The 24,879-nt window shown below is 39.6% G+C and overlaps 1 protein-coding gene across 3 annotated transcripts in view; it reads left to right on the top strand.

The window, feature by feature from the left end:
• Positions 1–24,879, top strand: part of dock1 (dedicator of cytokinesis 1) — a 555,786-nt gene that overhangs the window by 187,024 nt on the left and 343,883 nt on the right. For 2 of the 3 annotated variants that reach the window (XM_072239407.1, XM_072239409.1), the window contains 3 exons: positions 1,350–1,477; positions 14,829–14,984; positions 16,570–16,665. In XM_072239407.1, the coding sequence (XP_072095508.1) occupies positions 1,350–1,477; positions 14,829–14,984; positions 16,570–16,665 (380 nt within the window). The remainder of the gene's footprint in view (positions 1–1,349; positions 1,478–14,828; positions 14,985–16,569; positions 16,666–24,879) is intronic. The other variant, XM_072239408.1, reaches the window with a different exon arrangement.

The raw sequence follows: 24,879 nt of genomic DNA, 5'->3' as shown, positions 1-24,879 counted from the left end.
CTGTCCAGTAACAAGCTCTGAATATTAGCATTTGCTTTCTCTCACTGAGCCCTTGGTAAACTAACCAGCCATTTCCCCTTGAATCAACATACCAAAATACCAGAGGAGCTCAGCAGGGCAAGCAGTATCTAGGAAGGGAAATGATCAGTTGATGTTTTACGTTGAGGCCCTTGGTCAGTCCTAATCCAGAGTTGCAGCATTTGCAATCTCTCCTGTATTTTCCCTTGAATCCCTTGGGCTTTTAAATTTCTGAGCAAGCTCAGTCAGAATGCATGAGATTTGCCACTCTGAATGATACTTTTTTTTCCTCAACAAATTTTTGATGACTCTTTATCAAATTTATGCCTTTCTAGGCTGATATTTTATGTACCTCAGAACCTTTTGCAGTATTTTTCCATAATCATTGCTAGTCTGTATGAATTTCTTTCTTCAAACGCTGATATCACATTAACCATTTAGCCATGTGACAACCTACTTATAAGTATATTGCGAAAAGGTAGTCAGAGCCTGTGCTATGCCCTTTGTCCTTTCTGGAGTATGGGGGACATTTCAACAGAGAGAACAATGAAAGGTCTGGGATACTTAAAACTAGTTAATTTATCAAATCCAGCCCTGTGCCTAACAATTTAACCAGTTTTTGAAATAGTAGACTCTTCTCTTTGTTTGTTATTTGTAATGAATGTGGATTTTCCTTCTCAATAACACAAATATCTGTGAAACGTTAAGTTTTGGCATTGTCTTGATACTTAGTACTTACACATCAGTATATTGAAATCCTTATCAATTAAGGAAAACAAGCCTGCAGTTTTCGGTAACACATACTTGAATTAGAAACAAAATTGACAAGACTAAAGCATAGCATCAAAGAATCTTAGAGGGTAGGAGCACAGTGGTAGAATGAAATTCCATACCACATCCTGTGTACAATTCATGATGATCCATTACAAAGACACAAGCAATAACTCAGGATGGAAAGAGCAGAGAATTTTGTGCAAGAATATGGAATTACACTGTTATTTTAATTAATTTGTTTCAGATTTTGTATTATAAACTACCTGCTTAATTAAAAGCCAAACTTAATTCTGTCAGTAACTTCAAATACATTTGATGTTATGTTAAAGAGTAATTTTTCTGTTATAGCTATTCTTTGTTGAAAAATTCAAATTTTACCATTCTGAAGACTCATAATTTGTAATGCATTAGTATTTGAAGGTCTGATGTTTTGCAAGAATGAGACACAGATGAAATACTGTTCAAGTATGTTTTTAGGTTATAAGCAGTGCTGTTAAGTTAAATAATTTGAGTTAGCTGATTTTAATATTTTGAATACTATTATTAATTGTGTCTAGAATGCAGAGACATCCTTCTACCTATGATGACAGACCAGTTGAAGTATCATTTAGAAAAGCAAGAGGAGCTGGAAGCTTGCTGCCATTTGCTTAGCAATATCCTTGAAGTACTCTACAGGAAGGATGGGGTTAGTATAATTTTCAAGGACTCCTCATCTCATGTTCTCAAGATTTATTGCTTATCCATTTATGTATTTGTTTTTCTTTTTGTATTTGCAGAGTTTGTTGTCGTTTGCAGGTTGATGTTTGTCCAGCTTGTGTGTGGTCTTTCATTGATTCTATTATGTTTCTTTGTATTTGTATGAATGCCTGCAAGAAAATGAATCTCAGTGACATATACAGCGGCATGCAAAAGTTTGGGCACCCCTGGTCAAAATTTCTGTAGCTGTGAATAGACGATAGACAATAGGTTCAGAAGTAGACCATTCGGCCCTTCGAGCCTGCACCGCCATTCTGAGATCATGGCTGATCACCTTCTATCAATACCTGGTTCCTACCTTGTCCCCATAACCCTTGATTCCCCTATCCATGAAATACCTATCTAGCTCCTTTTTTGGATCGGGACTACAGAGCGTCGTGGGAGCTGAATTCTGAAGGAAGGCAGTTTTTTTAAAAAACTTCTTCGAGTGCAAGAAGGGCGAGACTGCACAGGCGCATGACGTCAACAGGACCGCGCGGAGAGTTTAAAAAGGCAGGTTGCTACCAACGGCTCTCCTTTGGATTGGGACTACAGAGCGTCGTGGGAGCTGAATTCTGAAGGAAGGCAGTTTTTTTAAAAAAAAACTTCGAGTGCAAGAAGGGCGAGACTGCGCAGGCGCGTGACGTCAACAGGACCGCGCGGAGAGTTTAAAAAGGAGACCACCCTATACAGCGGGCAGCTGTCGGAGCGGTAGCAGAGTGTAGGGCTTTGGCTTCAACGGGCTTTGGCGGTAAACGGGAAGAGGCGAGAGCGAAGCACCAACTCTTTTTTTCTCCACTCCCCCTTTTCGCGAATCGGCCCGGACAGACAGGAACAGCAGGGCTCTTACAGCTAACGGTACGAGCTAACGGTTTAAAAAGTTCGTCTGTTTGGCGAGGTAAGTGGGTGAGTAGACTTATTTTTCCTGTTTCATTCCTGTAGAATTAGGTAGCATGCCTGCAGGGTTAGTGCTTTGTTCAGGGTGTCAGATGTGGGAATCCTGGGAGACCTCCAGCCTCCCTGATGGCCGCATCTGCGCCAGGTGCACCGAGATGCAGCTCCTCAGAGACCGTGTTAGGCATTTGGAGCTGCAGCTTGATGACCTACTGCTTATCAGGGAAAGTGAAGAGATGATAGACAGGAGCTACAGGGAGGTAGTCATCCCTAGGCTACGGGGGTCAGAAAACTGGGTCACTGTCAAGAGAGGGAAGGGAAATGCCTGGATAGTGGAGAGCACACCTGTGGCTGTCCCCCTCAGCAACAAATATCTTGTTCTGGATGCTGTTGGGGGGGATGACCTGACAGGGGATGCCCATGGTGATCGGGTCTCTGGCACTGAGCCTGGCGCTGTTGTGCAGGAGAGAAGGAGGGTGAAGAGGGATGCGGTAGTCATAGGGGATTCCATAGTCAGGGGAACAGACAGGAGATTCTGTGAGCCTGACAGAGATACCCGCATGGTGTGTTGCCTCCCAGGTGCCAGGGTACGGGATGTCTCGGATCGGGTCCTTAATATTCTAAAGGGGGAGGGTGAGCAGCTAGTTGTCTTGGTACATGTTGGTACCAATGACATAGATAGGACAAAGGAGGAGGTCCTGAAGAGAGATTTCCAGGAGTTAGGAAGGAAACTGAGAAGCAGGACCTCCAGGGTAGTAATCTCGGGATTGCTACCTGTGCCACGTGCTAGCGAGGGCAAGAATAGTCGGATCAGGCAGATGAATGCGTGGCTGAGAGACTGGTGTAGGGGGCAGGGCTTCAGATTCTTGGATAATTGGGATCTCTTCTGGGGGAAGTATGACCTGTTCAAAAAGGACAGGTTACAGTTGAACCCGAAGGGGACCAATATCCTGGCGGGAAGGTTTAATAGATCTGTTAGGGAGGGTTTAAACTAATTTGGCAGGGGGATGAGAACCGGAATGATAGAGCGGAGGAAGGGGAAAACAGAAATAAATCTAAGATAGTGAGCAGTAAAGATGTCAGGAAAGACAGGCAGGTGATGAGGCAAATTTGTAGCCATTGGGATGAGCTACAGTGCAATAAAGTTGCAGTGAAATCAAAGCGAAAAGTATCAAATACTGGTCTTAAGGTGTTATACTTAAATGCACGCAGCATAAGGAATAAGGTGGATGATCTTGTACAGCTACAGATTGGCAGGTATGATATTGTGGCCATCACTGAGACCTGGCTAAAGGATGCATGTCTCTGGGAGCTGAATGTCCAAGGATACACGGTGTATCGGAAGGATAGGAAGGTAGGCAGAGGGGGAGGTGTGGCTTTATTGGTAAGAAATGATATTAAATCATTAGAAAGAGGTGATATAGGATCAGAAGGTGCAGAATCTTTATGGGTTGAGCTAAGAAATAGCAGGGGTAAAAGGACCCTGATGGCAGTTATTTATGGGCCTCCAAACAGCTGCAGGGATGTGGACTACAAATTACAACTGGAAATAGAAAAGGCTTGTCAGAAGGGCAGTGTTATGATAATTGTGACATGCGAGTAGATTGGAAAAATCAGGTCGGCACTGGACCTCAAGAGAGAGAATTCGTAGAATGTCTGTGAGATGGCTTTTTAGAACAGCTTGTTGTTGAGCCCACTAGGGGATCGGCTGTACTGGATTGGGTATTGTGTAATGAACCGGAGGTGATTAGAGAGATTGACGTGAAGGAACCCTTAGGAGGCAGTGGTCATAACATGATTGAGTTCACTGTGAAATTAGAAAAAGAGAAGCTGAAATCTGATGTGTCAGTATTTCAGTGGAGTAAAGGAAATTACAGTGGCATGAAAGAGGAACTGACCAAAGTTGACTGGAAAGGGACACTGGCGGGAAAGACAGCAGAGCAGCAGTGGCTGGTTTATGCGAGAAATGAGGAATGTGCAAGACAGGTATATTCCAAAAAAGAAGAAATTTTCAAGTGGAAGAAGGATGCAACCGTGGTTGAGAAGAGAAGTCAAAGCCAAAGTTAAAGCAAAGGAGAGGGCATACAAGGAAGCAAAAATTAGTGGGAAGACAGAGGATTGGGAAGTTTTTAAAACCTTACAAAAGGAAACCAAGAAGGTCATTAAGAGAGAAAAGATTAACTATGAAAGGAAGCTAGCAAATAATATCAAAGAGGATACTAAAAGCTTTTTCAAGTATATAATGAGTAAAAGACAGGTGAGAGTAGATATAGGACCGATAGAAAATGATGCTGGAGAAATTGTAATGGGAGATAAGGAGATGGCAGAGGAACTGAATGAGTATTTTGCATCAGTCTTCACTGAGGAAGACATCAGCAGTATACCGGACACTCAAGGGTGGCAGGGAAGAGAAGTGTGCGCAGTCACAATTACGACAGAGAAAGTACTCAGGAGGCTGAATAGGCTCAAGGTAGATAGATCTCCTGGACCAGATGGAATGCACCCTCGTGTTCTGAAGGAAGTAGCTGTGGAGATTGCGGAGGCATTAGCGATGATCTTTCAAAAGTCGATAGTTTCTGGCATGGTTCCAGAAGACTGTAAGATTGCAAATGTCACTCCGCTATTTAAGAAGGGGGCAAGAAAGCAAAAAGGAAATTATAGACCTGTTAGCTTGACAACGGTGGTTGGGAAGTTGTTGCAGTCGATTGTCAAGGATGAGGTTACAGAGTGCCTGGAGGCATATGACAAGATAGGCAGAACTCAGCATGGATTCCTTAAAACAAAATCCTGCCTGACAAACCTATTACAATTTTTTGAGGAAATTACCAGTAGACTAGACAAGGAAGATGCAGTGGATGTTGTATATTTGGATTTTCAGAAGGCCTTTGACAAGGAGCCACACATGAGGCTACTTAACAAGATAAGAGCCCATGGAATTACAGGAAAGTTACATACGTGGATAAAGCATTGGCTGATTGGCAGGAAACAGAGAGTGGGAATAAAGGGATCCTATTCTGGTTGGATGCCGGTTACCAGTGGTGTTCCACAGGGGTCTGTGTTGGGGCCGCTTCTTTTTACATTGTACATCAACGATTTGGATTATGGAATAGATGGCCTTGTGGCTAAGTTTGCTGAGAATACGAAGATAGGTGGAGGGGCCGGTAGTGCTGAGGAAACAGAGAGTCTGCAGAGAGACTTGGATAGATCCTGAATCTAAGGAACGTTGGAAGATGATCACCAATGCATCCGCAATTTCCAGAGCCACCTCCTTTAGTACCCTAGGATGCAGACCATCTGGACCTGGGGATTTGTTAGCCTTCAGTCCCATCAGTCTACTCATCACCGTTTCCTTCCTAATGTCAATCTGTTTCAGTTCCTCTGTTACCCTATGTCCTTGGCCTATCCATACGTCTGGGAGATTGCTTGTGTCTTCCCTAGTGAAGACAGATCCAAAGTACTTATTAAATTCGTCTGCCATTTCTCTGTTTTCCATAACAATTTCTCCCAATTCATTCTTCAAGGGCCCAACATTGTTGTTAACTATCTTCCTTCTTTTCACATACCTAAAAAAACTTTTGCTATCCTCCTCTGTATTCCTAGCTAGCTTGCGTTCATACCTCATTTTTTCTCCCCGCATAGCCTTTTTAGTTAAGTTCTGTTGCTCCTTAAAAATTTCCCAATCATCCGTCTTCCCACTCACCTTAGCTCTGTTATACTTTTTTAATGCTGTGCTATCTCTGACTTCCTTTGTCAACCACTGTGTCCACTTTCCCCCCTTTGAATCTTCCTTCTCCGGGGGATGAACTGATTTTGCACCTTGTGCATTATTCCCAAGAATACCTGCCATTGCTGTTCCACTGTCTTTTCTGCTAGGATATCCGACCAGTCAACTTTGGCCAGCTCCTCCCTCATGGCTCCATAGTGTCCTTTGTTCAACAGCAATACTGACACTTCTGATCTGCCCTTATCCCTCTCAGCTTGCAGATAAAAACTTATCATATTATGGTCACTACCTCCTAACGGCTCCTTTACTTCAAGATCACTTATCAAATCCTGTTTCTTGCACAACACTAATTCCGGAATAGCCTTATCCCTGGTCGGCTCTCGTACAATCTGCTCCAAAAATGCATCCCGTAGGCACTCTACAAACTCCCTATCGTGGGGTCCAGTACCAACCTGATTTTCCCAGTTCATCTGCATGTTGAAATCCCCCATAACTACTGTGACATTTCCTTTGCCACATGCCATGGTTAACTCCCTATTCAACTTGCACCCAATATCCATGCTACTGTTTGGGGGCCTGTAGATAACACCTATTAGGGTCTTTTTGCCCTTACTGTTCCTCAGTTCTATCCACAGTGACTCTACTTCTGCTGATTCTTTGTCCCCCCTTGCAAGGGACTGAATCTCATTCCTCACCAACAGGGCCACCCCACCCCCTCTGCCCACCTTTCTGTCCCTTAGATAGCACGTATACCCTTGTACATTCAATTCCCAGGTCTGATCCCCCTGCAGCCATGTCTCCATTATCCCAACAACATCATAGTTACCCATTCGCACCTGAGCTTCAAGCTCATCCGCCTTATTTCTGACACTTCGTGCATTCAGATATAGAATTTTTAACCCGTTTCTCCTCTCTCTGTTTAAATCGCTGCCTATTGTGCATAACCCAGCTCCCCGAACTCTCACTGGGCTATACGCCCCTTGAATTTTGTTGTCCTTCTTAAATTTGCTTACTCTTTCTGCACATTTAACTCCATGCTTCGTCAGACCATCCCTCTGCACATGTATCCTCCTTATCACTCGTTCTGCCTCACCTTTCTCTACTTCACAGTTAATATTCCGGAACCGTGTAGTTCCCACCTGTCCCTTATACTTCATCTCGCTATCCTCTCTCACATTCTGAATCCCTGCCCCCTGCAAATTTAGTTCAAACCCCCCCAAGCAGCACTAGCAAACTTTCCTGCAAGAATAGCTAAGCAAGTAAAAGATAACCTGATTTACAAAAAGTATAAAGTTAAAGATGACACACTTCTTTAATATTTTAAGCAAGAATACTTTTTTATTTCCATCTTTTACAGTTTCAAAATAACAAAAAAGGAAAAGGGCCCGAAGCAAAAGTTTGGGCACCCTCCACGGTCAGTACTTAGTAACAGCCCCTTTGGCAAGTATCACAGCTTAGATATGTACATGGAACTTAGAAAAATAGAGGGCTATGGGTAAGCCTAGGATTTTCTAAGGTAGGGACATGTTCGGCACAACTTTGTGGGCCGAAGGGCCTGTATTGTGCTGTAGGTTTTCTATGTTTCTATGTAAATGCTTTCTGTAGCCAGCTAAGAGTCTTTCAATTCTTGTTTGGGGGATTTTAGCCCATTATTCCTTGCAAAAGGCTTCCAGTTCTGTGAGATTCTTGGGCCGACTTGCATGCACTGCTCTTTTGAGGTCTATCCGCAGATTCTTGATGATGTTTTGGTCAGGGGACTGTGAGGGCCATGGCAAAACCTTCAGCTTGCGCCTCTTGATGTAGTCCATTGTGGATTTTGAAGTGTGTTTAGGATCATTATCCTGTTGTAGAAGCCATCCTCTTTTCATCTTCAGCTTTTTTACAGATGGTGTGATGTTTGCTTCCAGAATTTGCTGGTATTTAATTGAATTCATTCTTCCCTCTACCAGTGAAATGTTCCCCTTACCAGTGGCTGCAACACAAGCCCAACGCATGATCGATCCACCCCTGTGCTTAACAGTTGGAGGGGTGTTCTTTTCATGAAATTCTGCACCCTTTTTTCCTCCAAGTATACCTTTGCTCATTGCAGCCAAAAAGCTCTATTTTAACTTCATCAGTCCACAGGACTTGTTTCCAAAATGCGTCAGGCTTGTTTAGATCTTCCTTTGCAAACTTGTGACGCTGAATTTTGTGGTGAAGACGCAGGTAGGGCTTTCTTCTGATGACTCTTCCATGAAGGTCATATTTGTGCGGGTGTCGCTGCACAGTAGAACAGTGCACCACCACTCCAGAGTCTGCTAAATCTTCCTGAAGGTCTTTTGCAGTCAAGCGGGGGTTTTGATTTGCCTTTCTAGCAATCCTATGAACAGTTCTCTCAGAAAGTTTTCGTGGTCTTCCAGACCTTAACTTGACCTCCACCGTTCCTGTTAACTGCCATTTCTTAATTAGATTACGAACTGAGGAAACGGCTACCTGAAAACGCTTTGCTATCTTCTTATAGCCTTCTCCTGCTTTGTGGGCATCATTTATTTTAATTTTCAGAGTGCTAGGCAGCTGCTTAGAGGAGCCCATGGCTGCTGATTGTTGGGCCAAGGTTTGAGGAGTCAGTGTATTTATAAAGTTTTGAAATTTGCATCACCTGGCCCTTCGTAACGATGACTCTGAACAAGCCATAGCCCTAACAAGCTAATTAAGGTCTGAGAACTTGGTAAAAGTTATCTGAGAGCTCAAATCTCTTGGGGTGCCCAAACTTTTGCATGGTGCTCCTTTCCTTTTTTTCACTCTAAAATTGTACAGAACAAAAATAATACACTAATCTTGCTTAAAATGTTGAAAGGAATGTTTCATCTTTAACTTAATGACTTTTGGAGATTAGTTCATCTTTTACATACTCACTTAACTATTCACAGTAACAGAAATTTTGACCAGGGGTGCCCAAACTTTTGCATTCACTGTATGTACTTTGATAATAAATTTACTTTTAACTTTGAATTTTGATTCCACAAATATTTGTTAAATATAACTTTTCATTTGAGCTGCCTATTACGTCTTTTTATATCTTGTTTTCATATTTGTTGTGCACTTAATCTGATTATGACTTTCACAAGAGTGTAATGGATTCCGGTTAATTGGGCAATCGGTTAATAGGGGCAGCTGCTTAATTGGGACAACTGTTAAAGAACAAAAAATTAATTGAGAAAATAGTAAGGATTCCTTTCATTTATTTGGGGCACTATGGAGATTAACTGGAACAGGAAACTGTTGCCGACCATTTCCTAACTAGCGTCAGTTGCTTGCACTTGTGTGGCTGTTAGACACTTCACTGTTCTTACACAGAACAGTTTTTAATTACCATCAGTTGCATGTTTCCGTGTTCAACAAGCAGCGATTTTTGTCACTAATCATTGGCGAGAAATAAGCCATAAGGCAATTCAGAATTTTTTTGGTCATTGTGGTTTCAGGTAGGGAAGCTTGGAATGCCAGAAATGACGAGGAGTGAAAATGAAATTAATATACTATTTGAACAATTAGGGATTACAAAGGATTTGAAGGACTCAATAATTATCTTAAATGCTACAATGAAAATAAAGATTTGGAGAATGCAATTGTCTAAAGTATTATACGAAGGCAGTCCATTATCTGTCCTAGGTGTCTGTACTGATTTTGTTCATTTGCAGTCAATCAGAAGCACTCAGGAACATAATTCTTTCATTGATAACTATAGGGAACTAATACAGTTTTATAGTACTGTAGTTGTATTGATGGTGTTCTGATCTGTTCTGTTTTTCATTTAAATACATAATTTGTTATTCAGGTTTTCTTCATTTTGGATACCTTTATAACTTTTTCTGTGAAACTTTGGGTAATTGGGGCAGTCGCTTAATTGGGCCAAAATGTTGTAGTCCTTCGTGTCCCAATTAACCGGAAGCCACTATATTTATCTCTCATTTGGTGTTCTCTATTATAATTGGCTATTGTCTTTCTTATTTGCTTGTCTTATTGTGCCAGTGGTTTTCTTCAATTATATTTTTGCAACAATAATAGAGCATCTAATTCTGTTTAACAAAATTCATTAATGTTTTGGCATAAACATGTGGGCATCATGGCAGCATTTCCTAGAGTTTACCATCAAAAAGCCTTGCAGAATAGAAATTAATAGATTCTCAGTTTTCTTAAAACTGATGTTCAGTCTATTTGGTTGGACTTTGTAACTGAGTATTCAACAACCTTTAAATATAATTTCAGAAATATATAAAATAATTGTACAGCATTTTATTTATCTTAAGTTGAATAATTATCTCACCTTTATATTCCTCTTACCTGTTGTATAGCTGATGTGAAATGTTTTATTTTTGTTCGAGATCATTCACTGATCATTAAGATCATGAATGCCTATTTATATTTAATTTCGCAATTTCTGTCAGGTCTATAATTAACATACAATCGAATTGCAAAGCTAAGAACTTTCTCTAGTTTCTTGATGGTGGTGCAATGATGGCCTTCCTGTCAACACACCAGGGTTCAGTCGATCAATGCATGATTAATAAATAACTCAGAAGTTAATTATTGTGCATTGAGGCACATGTGTAAAGAACATAAAGGCATCAGAGCTAAATATGGACTTCAATCTTGCTGGTGTGTATTTTGAAGGAGTAAATAAAGTTCTGGTAGCCATCAAAAGAAGGAAAGTGTTAGGCCTGACTGGGAAATTCCCAAGTTCCTATAAAAAAGACAGGGACAGTGTACTTTTAGCATTCTTTGTTATTCACTGTACTTATGCTGTTTGGCAGAAAAACTTGATGAGAAACCTCTCCAGAGTCTTGATCGTCAGGCTTCCATCTGGCTCACAGTGAGGATCTTCAGTGACCAAGAGAAATAATTTCTATTTGCTGGTTGAAACCAGCCATTCAAAGAAGACAAATAACAGACTGACACAAGGCTTTGCATTTCAGGCTTATTATTCTGCTCTAAGGCAGTGGAATTGACAATGTTGCAAAGCTAATTTGAAAGTTAGTATTGGAACTCCAGTGCAACTTCCAAGACTTTCACTAAATACCTCAACTTCAAATTTTTTCGAATTGACAGGTTGGATGTTGTGGTATTCCTTGTTCACAATTTCAAAATCAAGTGTCTGGAAATCATGTGGGGTCAATAGTTCCTTTGTCATCAATACGCGTTGAAACCAAGAGCTGCCATTACTTAGCTGGGAGATCATTACAGAGTCTCTTTGCAAGCATCCATAGCCTCCACCTTCACCTGCTGCATTTAGTAATTACTCTTGGAGCTGATGTAGAGAATTAACTGTTTGTTGATGATTTAAATTTGTTCAAGTTGGTCACAACTCCTCCTGTAATAAAGCTAATTATACAGTAGCATGCAAAAGTTTGGGCACCCCTGGTCAAAATTTCTGTTACTGTGAATAGCTAAGCGAGTAAAAGATGAACTGATTTCCAAAAGGCATAAAGTTAAAGATGACACATTTCTTTAATATTTTAAGCAAGATTACTTTTTTATTTCTATCTTTTACAGTTTCAAAATAACAAAAAAGGAAAAGGGCCTGAAGCAAAAATTTGGGCACCCTGCATGGCAGTACTTAGTAACACCCCCTTTGGCAAGTATCACAGCTTGTAAGCGCTTCTAAGAGCCTTTCAATTCTTGTTTGGGGGATTTTCGCCCATTCTTCCTTGCAAAAGGCTTCTAGTTCTGTGAGATTCTTGGGCCGGCTTGCATGCACTGCTCTTTTGAGGTCTATCCACAGATTCTTGATGATGTTTTGGTCAGGGGAGGGTGAGGGCCATGGCAAAACCTTCAGCTTGCGCCTCTTGAGGTAGTCCATTGTGGATTTTGAAGTGTGTTTAGGATCATTATCCTGTTGTAGAAGCCATCCTCTTTTCATCTTCATCTTTCTTACAGACGGTGTGACGTTTGCTTCCAGAATTTTCTATTATTTAATTGAATTCATTCTTCCCTCTGCCAGTATACGTTCCCCATGCCACTGGCTGCAACACAAGCCCAAAATATGATCGATCCACCCCCATGCTTAACAGTTGGAGAGGTGTTCTTTTCATAAAATTCTGCACCCGTTTTTCTCCAAACATACCTTTGCTCATTGCAGCCAAGAAGTTCTATTTTAACTTCATCAGTCCACAGGACTTGTTTCCAAAATGCATCAGGCTTGTTTAGATGTTCCTTTGAACTTTTTGAATAGAACTTTCTGGCTGCAATGAGCAATGGACTACTCCAGAGGTGCAAGCTGAAGGTTTTTCCATGGCCCTCACAGTCCCCTGACCTAAACATCATTGAGAATCTGTGGATAGACCTCAAAAGAACAGTGCATGCAAGATGCCCCAAGAATCTCACAGAACTAGAAGCCTTCTGCAAGGAAGAATGGGAGAAAATCCCCCAAACAAGAATTGAATGACTTAGCTGGCAGAAAAAGTGCTTACAAGCTGTCATACTTGCCAAAGGGGTTTTACTACCCGCTGCCATGCAGGGTGCCCAAACTTTTGCTTTGGGCCCTTTTCCTTTTTTGTTATTGTGAAACTGTAAAAGATCGAAATAAAGAAGTTTTCTTAAAATATTAAAGAAATGTGTCATCTTTAACTTTATGCCTTTTGGAAATCAGTTCATCTTTTACTCGCTTAGCTATTCACAGTAACAGAAATTTTAACGGGGGTGATCAAACTGTACATCTGGATACGATGGGGTTGATTTGATGAGGGTTATGTAACATTTGTTTATTGTAACTGCTTATGGTATGTAGTTAGAAGAGAAATGCCCAATTACAAATATAATTATTTGTTTTCAGTGGATAGGTAAAAGTTATGGTTTTGCCTTTAGTGAAACATTTATTAATACTTTATTTTCACAGCTGCTATCTAAATCCAATGTAAAGGATGAAATTTATTCAAAGACTGAATATCACTATCCAATCACCATTATTACTGTTAAAAAAATCAAGAATGCAACATTTCAATTTTTGTTTGGAGTTTACTATTTCAAGTGGAAAGAATAAAAAGAACATCAAACACTGAGTCTCCTTATAGGAACAGCAAACTGTGCGCATTGATGGAGCTTTTGGAGCAAAAGTTGATTCACTTTCAGTTAGTATGTAGCCTTTATGCTCCATTATGAGCTAGGGTTTGATCATATGGTTTCTGGTTTCTAAGACATTATATTAATGCTTTCAAAGTGATTCACATAAAGTAATTTTTTTTGACTAATTAACGATTTAATCTGCTTCTTTGCTATTAACTTCAAAAGTAGTGTTTGGCATGAAATTTCTTACCAGCAAACTATTATTATTCACAGCTTTTTGCATCTGATCCTGCAAACTCTACTTGAGGCATTGGCATTACTGTAATGCTATTTTGAATGTGAGTGCAATTAAATGGAATTGGAACCAGAGTGCCAGAACAGTTAGTAGAAAGGTTGTGGAGACAGATGTTGGACAGACCTCAGACAACCAGGAATCAAAAGGTTGAGCATAGTGCAACTAGTGTCTTGAGCTGCGTATATTTCAATGGAAGAAGTATTGTACGAAAGGCGGATGAGCTCGGCATGGATCAACACCTGGAATTGTGATATTGTAGCCATTAGTGAGACTTGGTTGCAGGAGGGGCAGGACTGGCAGTACAATATTCCAGAGTTCCGTCGTTTTAGAACCAACAGAGCAGGAGGGATTAATGGAGGTGGAGTGGTGTTACTAGTAAGGGAAAATGTCATGGCAGTATTCAAGACAGACTGGAGAACTTGTCTAGTGAGGAACAGAGAAATAAGAAGGGTATGACCATGTTAAAGGGGCTATATTACAGACCACCAAAGGGTCCATGGGAATTAGTGGAATTAATTTGTAGAGAGATTGCAGACTGTTGCAAGAAATATAAGGTTTTTATAGTAGGTGATTTTAATTTTCCACATATTGACTGGGACTCCCATACTGTAAGAGGACTAGATGGGATAGAGTTTGTCAAATATGTTCATAACAGTTTTCTTAATTAGTACAAAGAGCTCCCAATGAGAAAGTGTGTGACACTTGACCTTCTAGGGAATGAGACAGGGCAGGTGACAGAAGTTTGTGTTGGGAAACACTTTGTATCCAGTGACCACAACGCTATTAGTTTCAAAGTAATTATGCAAAAAGATGGGACTGATCTTCGAGTTCAGATTCTAAATTGAAGAAAGACCAATTTTGATGGTATCGGAAATGATCTGGCAAGTGTGGTTGGGTCAAGTTGTCTACTGGTAAGGTGTACTTGGTAAGTGCAAGGTCTTCAAAAATGAAATTTTGAAAATACAAAGCTTGTATGTGTCTGTCAGAGTAAAAGATAAAGATAACAAGTGTAGGGAACCTTGGTTTTCAAGCGATATTGAGGCCCTGCTTAAGATAAAAAAAAGAGGTGCATAGAAGGTATGGGCAGGTTGAAATAAATGAGGTGCTTAAGGAGTATAAGAAGTGCAGGAGAAAACTTTAAAAGAACTCAGGAGGTTCTAAAAGAAGGCATGAGGTTGCTCAAGTAGACAAGGTGAAAGAAAATCCTAAGAAATTCTTCAGGTATGTTCAGAGCAAAAGGATGCAAGGGACAAAATTGGTCCTCTGGAAGATCAAAATGATAATCCATGTCTGGAGCCAAAAGAGATGGGGGAGATCTTAAATAAATTTTTTGCATCTGTATTTACTCAGGAGACGGACCCAGAGTCTATAGAAGTGAGGCAAAGCGGCATCAACTTCATGGACCCTATGCAGATTACAGAGGAGGAGGTGTTTGCTGTCCTGAGGCAAACCAGGGTGGATAAATCCGCAGGGCCTGACCAGGTGTTCCCTCCGACCCTACGGGAGGCAAGTGCAGAAATTGCTGGAGCCCTAGCAATCATCCTTAGTGACAGAGGAGGTATCAGAGGATTGGATGATAGCCAATGTTGTTCTGCTGTTTAAAAAAGATTCTCAATATAAACCAGGAAATTATAGGCCGGTGAATCTGACATCAGTAGTGGGAAAGTTATTGGAGGGTGACTGGATGTATAAGTAATTGGACAGACATGGACTGATTAAGGATAGTCAGCCTGGCTTCGTGCGAGGTAAGGCATGTCTAACCAAACTTAGAGTTTTTTGAAGAATTTACCAGGAAAGTTGATGAAAGCAAAGCAGTGGATGTTATCTACATGGGCTTTAGCAAGGCATTTGACAAGGATTTGCTTGGGAGGTTGGCCAAAAAGGTTCAGTTGCTCAGCATTCAAGATGAGCTAATAAATTGGATTAGACGTTGGCTTTGTGGGAGAAGCCAGAGAGTGTTAGTAGATGGTTGCCTCTGAATGGATGCCTGTGACTAGTGGAGTGCCGCAGGGTACGGTGCTGGGTCCGTTATTATTTGTCATCTGTATCAACGATTTGGATGATAATGTGGTTAACCAGATCAGAAAATTTCTAGATGACGCCAAGCTTGGGGGTGTAGTGGATAGTGAGGTAGGCTATCATGCCTTGCAGAGGGATCTGAATCAGCTGGAAAAATGGCAGATGGAACTTAATGCAGACAGGCACGAGCTGTTGCACTTCGGTGCGACCAACCGGGGTAGTTCTTGTACAGTGAATGGTTGAGCATTAAGGAGTGTGGTAGAACAAAGGACAAAGGGATCTGGGAATACAGGTCCATAATTTGTTGAAAGTGGTGTCATAGGTAGATAGGTTCATAAAGAAAGCTTTTGGCACATTGGCCTTCATAAATCAAAGTATTGAATACAGGAGATGGGATGTTATGTTGAAATTTATAGAACGTTGGTGAGCCCTAATTTGGAGTATTATGTGCAGTTTTACCTACCTACAAGAAAGATGTAGATAAGGATGAAAGAGTACAGAGAAAATTTACAAGGATGTTGCTGTGTCTGCAGGACCTGAATTATAAGGAATGATTGAATAGGTTAGGACTTTTTTCCTTAAAATGTAGAAGATTGAGAGGAAGTTTAACAGAAGTTTTCAAAATTTTGAGGGGTAAAGATAAGGTAAATGTAAGCAGGCTTTTTCCACTGAGGTGTGTGGGACTACAAGTAGAGGTCATGGCTTAATGATGAAAGGTGAAAAGTTTAAAGGGAACATGAGGGGAAACTTCTGTACTCAGAGGCTTGTGAGATTGTGGAACGATCTACCGGCACAAGTGGTGCATGCAAGTCCAATTTCAATGTTTAAGGGAAGTTTGGATAGGCACATGGATGGTAGAGGTATGGAGGGCTATGGTCTTGGTGCAGGTCAATGGGAGTAGGTAACTTAAATAGTTTTGGCATGGACTAGATTGGACGAAAAACTTGTTTCTATGCTGTACTTTTCTATGACTCTATGCTTTATTTCTTGGCATAAAAATAGTTTTGGATAATAAATATATCTTGTTTCCATCATTGCCTCTATTAATACACTGCATTGATTTCTAACTTAGGGACCAACACAGCGACATGTCCAGATAATAATGGAGAAGCTGCTGAGAACTGTAAACAGGACAGTCATCTCCATGGGACGTGATTCTGATTTAATAGTAAGTTCCTGTTGAAATCAGTGTTTGAAATTGTATTGGAGGTGTTGTAACTGCTCTTAAGTCGTTTTGGCTAGATTAAGCATTGGTGCAGTGCAAAATAATTGATGCCATTGCCTGAGATGAAGTATGTTATCTATATTAGAATGATTACTGGGTTAGAGTTTGTTTTATGATTAGCGATTAAATAAGAGCCCATCACTTTTGGAATTTAGAGAAATGAAAAGTGATATTATACAATATGCAAGATCCTAAGATGGATTGAAAGCATGGAATGCGATAAGCTATTTCCTTGGTGAAATACTTGAGTTGGACGTAGTCTTAAGAAAAAAATATAAATTATTGTGATTGCTCAGTCATTTAGAGTATTCAAGACTGGAATCAATATATTTTTCAACATGAAAATATATCACTGGATTGACTAGGTAAATTAACACAAAGTGGGTCATTAGTGCATTGTATGCCCTACAGTTTCTATATCTTAAATCTCATAAATGGGACCTTTTAAGAAACTCTTAGATAAGTACATGGAGCTTAGAGAAATGGAGGGTCATGTGATAGGGAAATTTTAGGCAGTTTCTAGAGTAGGTTGCATGGTCAGCACAACATTGTGGGCCGAAGGGCCTGTAATGCGCTGTAGATTTCTATGTTTCTATAAAGTGATAGTAAGCATTGCCCTCCACTTCCTCCATTCCCGCTCCGCGAACGTAATCTGAATTCCGAGTATCCTCAGGTTAAAAATTTCATCTTCTTGCCCTTCACCTGATACCATAAGACATCGGAGCAGAATTGGGTCATTTGACCCATCAAGTCTGCTCTGCCATTCAATCATGACTGATCCTTTTTCATCCTCCACAGCCCCACTTCCCGGCCTTCTTCCCATAACCTTTGATGCAATGTCCAATCAAGAACCCATCAAGCTCTGCCTTAAATACACCCAACAATCTGGCCTCCACAGCTGCCTGGTGGTAAAAGATTCCACAAATACACCACCCCCTAGCTAAAGAAAATTCTTTGCATCTCTGTTTTAAATGGATGCCCCGCTGTCTTGAGCCTGTGCCCTCTTGTCCTAGACTCCACCCCACTCCCCCCCCATTGTGGGAAACATCCCTTCCACATCTACTCTGTCTAGGCCTTCAAACATTTAAACAGTTTCAGTGAGATCCCCCCTCATCCTTCAAAATGCCAGCAAGTACAGACCCAAAGCTATCACACATTCCTCGTATGATAACCCTTTCATTCCTGGAGCCATCCTTGTGAACTTCCTCTGAACACTCTCCAATGCTCATCTTATTTTAGATGTGGAGCCCAAAACTGTTCACAATACTTCAGCATCACATCCCTGTTCTTGTATTTAGGCCTCTTGAAATAAATGTTAACATTGCATTTGCCTTCCTCATCACCGAATCCACCTACAAGTTAACCTTTAGGGTGTTCTGCAGAAGGATTCCCAAGTCCTATCTCAGATTTCTGGATTTTCTCCCCATTTAGAAAATAGTCTGCATGTTCATTTCTCTTACCAAAGTGCAGGCCATACATTTTCGGACATTGTATGTCATTTGCCACTCCCTTGTCAAAACTCCTAACCTGTGTCTAAGTCCTTCTGCAGCCTACCTGTTTGCTCAGTACTACCTGCCCCACCACCAATCTTTGTATCAGCTGCAAACCTGGCAACAAAGCCATCTGTTATATCAATAAATCATTGATATACAGTATAAAAGAAGCAGTCCCAACACAGATTCCCGCAAACACCACTAGTCACTGGCAGCCAACCAGACAAGGATCCCTTTATTCCCATTCATTGCCTCCTATCAGTCAGCCAATGCTTTAACCATGCCAGTGACTTTCTTGTAATTCCATGGGCTCTTAACTTAGTAAGCAACCTCGTGTGGCACCTTATTAAAGGCCTTCTGATAAGTCCAAATATACAACATTCACTGCATCCCTTTTTTCTTTCCTACATGTAATCTCCTCAAAGAATTCCAACAGGTTCATCAGGCAAGATCCTGAAGGAAACCATGCTGACTTTATCCTATTTTGTCCTGTATCACCAAGCACTCCATAACCTCATCCTTAACAATTAATTCCATTTGAAGTTCAGTTTTTTGTTTATATAACTCCTCAGAGGGAGCTGTAACATATTTCTTATCAATTTCCTTAATCTTGTCCACAATTACCAACTCCTCCTGCTTCAGCTTCTTCCTCAAAGCAGCAGAATACGAGATAATCTGACCACGAATATAAGCTTTAAAAGTATCCCAAAGAATGTTCACAGAAATATCCTCTGTATAGTTGATTGTAAAAAAAAGATCAGTCTGTTCATTCATAAAGTTAACAAAGTCCGAGTCCTGAAGCAACAGCAAATTAAAACACCATTGTCTATTATTTTGTGTATTGGCCTGAATTTTAATAGAAAGCTTAAGTGGAGCATGATCCGAAATGGTTATAGAGTCATAATCACATTTAATCACAGAAGAAATAAGACGAGAGTCAATAAAGAAATAATCAATTCTTGAATAGGAATGGTGAACATGTGAAAAAAAAGAAAAAGATAGAGTAGAATGGCCTTACTTACTTAAGGTGCTTGAAATGTTTAATTTTAGCTTGAAATTTATATCCTGGATCAAACTGTTATATCATTCTCCTGTGGCCTCAGTCCGTACTAACTCTCTAAGCTCACCTTTTTTCCCTCTTTTTCGAGGCACTCGACAAGGTTGTCCTCTTAGTCCTTTATTATTTGATATTGCATTAGAACCTTTTGCAATTGCCATTCGAGAATCTCCAAATATTACTGGGATAACTTGGGGCTTAAAGTCCCATAAAATATCACTCTATGCTGATGACTTACTTTTATATATTTCTAATCCTCAAAAATCCATCCCTGCTGTTTTAGAGTTATTAGCACAATTTAGTCTCTTTTCAGGTTATAAATTAATCTTAGTAAGAGCGAACTTTTCCCGATTAATAAACAACTTCCCTTATATCATAACTTTCCATTTAAATTGATTAATAATTATTTTTCATATCTTGGGATTAAAATTACTTGTAAATACAAAGATTTATTTAAGATTAACTTTTTACCCTTAATTGACCATATTACTCAACTTTCATCTAAATGGTTTCCTTTATATTTAACTTTGATTGGTCGTATTAATGCAGTTAAGATGTTTTTTTTGCCAAAATTTCTATATATATTTCAGGCATTACCAATCTTTGTTCCAAAATCTTTTTTTGATAAAGTTGACTCAAAAATTTCTTCATTTATTTGGCAAAATAAAAACCCGAGACTGGGTAAAATACATTTACAGAAAGCTAAGAGAGATGGAGGTTTAGCATGACCCAACTTTAGATTTTATTATTGGGCAATTAATATGCGACATATGAAATTTTGGTTACTTGACCAGGATATACTATCCATTCCTAAATGGGTAGCATTGGAATTACAATCTGTTCAGGGCTATACACTTGGCTCTATTTTAGGTTCCTCTCTTCCTTTTGATTTGAAACGCCTCAAACAGGTATCTAACCCGATAGTTAAATATACCTTACGCATTTGGTTTCAGTTCAGAAAATTTTTTGATCTTAACCAATTTGGGCTAGCGATTCCTATTTTAGGTAACATTTTTTCCTCCCTCTTTTACGGATCGTGCTTTTCAAATTTAGAATATTAAGGGTATTTCACGGTTTTTGGATTTATTTTTAGATGGTTCCCTTATGTCTTTTGAACAATTATCTAATAAATATAATTTATCAAGAATACATTTTTTTAGATATCTACAAGTTAGAAATTTCCTAAGTACTATACTTTCTTCTTTTCCAATGCTTCCTCCTACATACATTTTAGATACTATAATTAACCTTAATCCATGTCAGAAAGGTGCATCGGCTATGATTTATAATATTATTATGAAACTTAGGAAAGCTTCATTTGATAAGATTAGGGTAGATTGGGAACAGGAATTGGGGTCTATCATTTCCGTGGATGACTAAGGGCAGATCTTACAATTAGTCAATACTTACTCTATTTGTGCTAAACATTCCCTAATTCAATTTAAAGTTGTTCATAGAGCACATATGTCCAAAGATAAATTAGCTCGCTTTTATTCTCATATTAATCCTTTTTGTGATAGATGTCCGAGGCAGATAGCCTCTTTAACTCATATGTTTTGGTCTTGTCCTACTCTGGAAACTTTTTGGAGAGACATTTTTAATATTATCTCCAAGGTATTGAATATAGATATCTCTCCTCACCCTATTACTGCTATCTTTGGACTACCTAAAATTTCCAGTAATCTTTCTCCTTCAGCCCGTAGAATGATTGCATTTCTTACTTTAATGGCGAAAAGATGTATCTTACAACGTTGGAAAGAGCTTAATGCTCCAACTACCTTTTTTTGGTTTTCTCAGACGATATTATGCTTGAATTTGGAGAAAATTAGAAGCAATCTTTATGATTCCTCACTTAAATTTGAACAGACCTGGAGATCTTTTATTCAATATTTTCATTTAATGTAATTTTTTTTCTCCTCTTTTTTTGCTCCATATTTATATACCCTTGTTTTTTTTACTATTTTTAATGGAGGTTGGGATTGAGGATGTGATTTTAAGTTTTTTAACTCTGCTTGGTTCCAAGTTAGCCCATTGCTTTGCTTTGCTTTTAGTTAGTTGCACGGTGGTTTTTTTTGGGGTTTTTTTTTCCTTTTCTCTATTGGTATATATATATATAAATAAGTATACTATTATGTTACCTTAGTATGTTATGTTTAAATTACATTGTTTGTATCATTTTTTTTTGTATTAATATCTCCTGTAATTTTATTATATTCTAACAGTGTATTAGTGCCTTTATGGCTTACCCTTTTGTATACTTATTCAATAAAAAGATTTAAAAAGAAAGAACAATTAATTCCAACCTCTTCCCAACTACTGAGGTCAGGCTTAGCTGGTCTATAATTTCCTTTCTGCTGCCTTCCTCCTTTTTTAAAGAGTGGAGTGATATTTGCCATTTTCTAGTTCTCTGGCACCATGCCAATGTCCAATGATTTTTGAAAGATTATTATTAATGCCTCCACAATCTCTACGGTTACCTCTTTCAGAACCCTAGGGTGCAGTTAATCTGGTCTGGGAGACTTATGTACCTCTAAGTCTTTCAGCTTTTTGAGCACCTTCTCCCTTGTAATAGTAACTGCACTCACTTCTCTTCTCTCACACCCTTCCACATCTGGCACACTACTGGAGTCTTCCACAGTGAAGACTGATGGAAAATTCTCACTTAGTTCAATGGCAGCTCCTTGTCCCCACTGATATTTCTCTGGCCTCATTTTCTAGTAGTCCTGTGTCAACGCTGATCTTTGGTTTTTCATTTGTTTGCCGGCTTGAAAAAATTTTTACTGTCCACATTGATATTGTTTGCGAGCAGGACTGATGAAGGGTCTTGGTCCAAAACACTGTACTCTTTTCCATTGATGCTGCCTGGCCTGCTGAGTTACTCCAATATTTTGTGTATGTTGCTATCCTACACATTCCTCAATTTTCCTAGAAATTCACTCCTTTGCTGCTCTGCTGCCAGCATCTGCTTCCAATTTACTTTGGCCAACTCCTCTCTCATACCACTGTCATTTCCATTACTCCACAGAAATACTGCTACGTCAGACTTTCCTTTCTTCCTATCAGATTCCAAGTTGAGCTCAATCATATTGTGATCACTACCTCCTAAAGGTTCTTTTACCTTAAGTTCCCTAATCTCCTCCGGTTCATTACATAACAGCCATTCCAGTATAGCCGATCCCCTAGTGGACTCAATAACAACCTGCTCTAAAAAGCCATCTTGTAGGCATTTAACAAGCTCAAACTCTTGAGATACATTACCAACCTGATTTTCCCAATCGACCTACATGTTGAAATCTTCCATGACTATCATAATATTGCCCTTCTAACGTGTCTTTTCTATTTTCTGTTGTAATCTGTGGTCCACAACCCAGCTACTGTTAGGGGGTCTGTGTATAACTGTCATCAAGGTCTTACCCGTACAGTTTCTTAACTCAACTCACATAGACTCGACATCCTCTGATCCTATGTCACATCTTTATACTTATTTGATGCCCTTTTTTTTTTACCAGCAGAGCTACACCACCCCCTCTACCTACCTTTCTATCCCTCCAGTACAGTGTGTAACCTTGGACATTCAGCTCCCAACTGCATCCATCCTTCAGCCATGATTCAGTAATGGCCACAATGTCATACCTAATAATATGTTAATAGTGCACCAAAATCATCCTCCTTATTTCATATACTTCGTGCATTGAGATATAACACTTTGTGTGCTGCATTTGATACCCTTTTTGATTCTGCATCCCTTCTGGCTGTAGTTATGTCTTATCACCTGCCTGCCTTCTGACAGTCTGACTGCAGGCTATCTTTGTTTTTTTTAACCATCCATCCTATCCTGAGTCTCTTCACTCTGGTTCCTACCTCCCTGCCAAATCAGTTTAAACCCTCCCCATCAGCCCATGAGAATATTGGTTCACCGTTGGGTTCAGGTGCTACCCATTATTTTTGAACAGGTCAGAACTCCTCCAGAAGAGATTCCAATGATCTGAGAATCTGAAGCCCTGCCCCCTGCACCAGCTTCTCAGCACGCATTAATCTACCAGATCATCCTGTTTCTACCCTCATTGGCACATGGCACAGGTAGCAATCCAAAATTACTCTCTGGGAGGTCCTGCTTCTCAGCTTTCTACCTAGCTCTCTAAATTCTCTATGCCCTCTCGTTTTTGACAAAACTACTACAGGGAAATATTTCTTACATTCTACCTCATCCACTCTCAGCATCCTTTACTTCAGGGGATACACCTCCACCCAACCAGTCTCTTAAGTGTTTCAATGTAGATAACATCCTGGTGAATTCCCTCTTCATTGCAATCATGCTCTTTGTTATAACGACCAGAGCTGTATATAGTACTTGAACTATAGCCTTGTTCAAATTTTATAAATTTCTGATCATATACTGGAAGAGAGGTCATTCATGATGCAAATAGAAACCCTAGCCTGAGGTGTCTGCCCTGCAGCCCACTGTTTTGACTGTATTTCATTGTACTCATTTGGTTATGCTACCTTACATTCAGGAAGGAAGGAAACATGTTGAGGAATGACAGCTCAGGTGTTTAAATGCATACCAAATCATTTCTGCACTTTTGTTTTAATACTAGATTGTGATTTGGAATAATTATTCTCAGAAATTTAGTGTGAACTTATTAGATAAAAATATTGGTTTAATTGATGTGTGATATGTTAATAGTCCTGTAAAAGATTATACAGTTGAGGAAATTAAACCAGATAGAGTGAATTTCACTGTGGTTGAAGATTGTTCATACAATCCCATTCTGGTGCTGTTGTAAAAAATTTAATGTAAACTAGTGTTTTGAAACTTTTAGATGAGGGTAACGCAAGGCTCTACAGCAGACATTAGGATAAAAAAAATGTAAGAAAGTTTTGATAATGTCAAATTTAATTGAGTTGGTTGTAAAAGCATTTTGTTGGCTAAATGGATAGTTAGTAATTTTGCATTGTGATTTCAGATCCTATATTTGTCATGAGAACCGATTTGATATATCAGTGTTCCCAAAGTGATCTGTTTTTAATTCAGTTGCTTACGAGACTATTTTTTCCAGGCAGCATCTCTAAGAAGAGGTACAGTTGATGTTTTGGGCCGAGAACCTTCGTCAGGACAGTCCTGACGAAGGGTCTTGGCCGGAAGCGTCGACTGTACCTCTTCCTAGAGATCCTGCCTGGCCTGCTGCGTTCACCAGCAACTTTGGTGTGTGTAGCTTGAATTTCCAGCATCTGCAGATTTCCTCATGTTTGCCAGTTTCCATATGATTTTCTGTGTTGTGTCTGTAGTCTTAATGTGCTTGTCACTGGAAGTCTGTTTTGATTTTGCTGTAATTGTATACGTGTCTTGGAAGCATTTTAGAGGTGATGTCTTGCTATTATTTTGAACAAAATAAAATTTGCCAGGATGATGGGTCAAAATTATAATACTTTATGTGGATATGATGTAGCTAACTCATTATTGTTATTATTTCAATGTGTATTGTTTGTCAGTGTTAATTTTTACACCCATCGATAACTAACTTATTATTTCAGTTTTGTTAATTTGGAATACTTTCTACTCAAATCCTCAGCTGGTCAACTAGTTTCCATGTAGAGAGTAAAATT

The sequence above is a fragment of the Mobula birostris genome, chromosome 21 (genome assembly GCF_030028105.1).
Source record: "Mobula birostris isolate sMobBir1 chromosome 21, sMobBir1.hap1, whole genome shotgun sequence".
NCBI classification, from domain to species: Eukaryota; Metazoa; Chordata; class Chondrichthyes; order Myliobatiformes; family Myliobatidae; genus Mobula; species Mobula birostris.
This window is presented reverse-complemented; position numbering and strand designations above follow the sequence as displayed.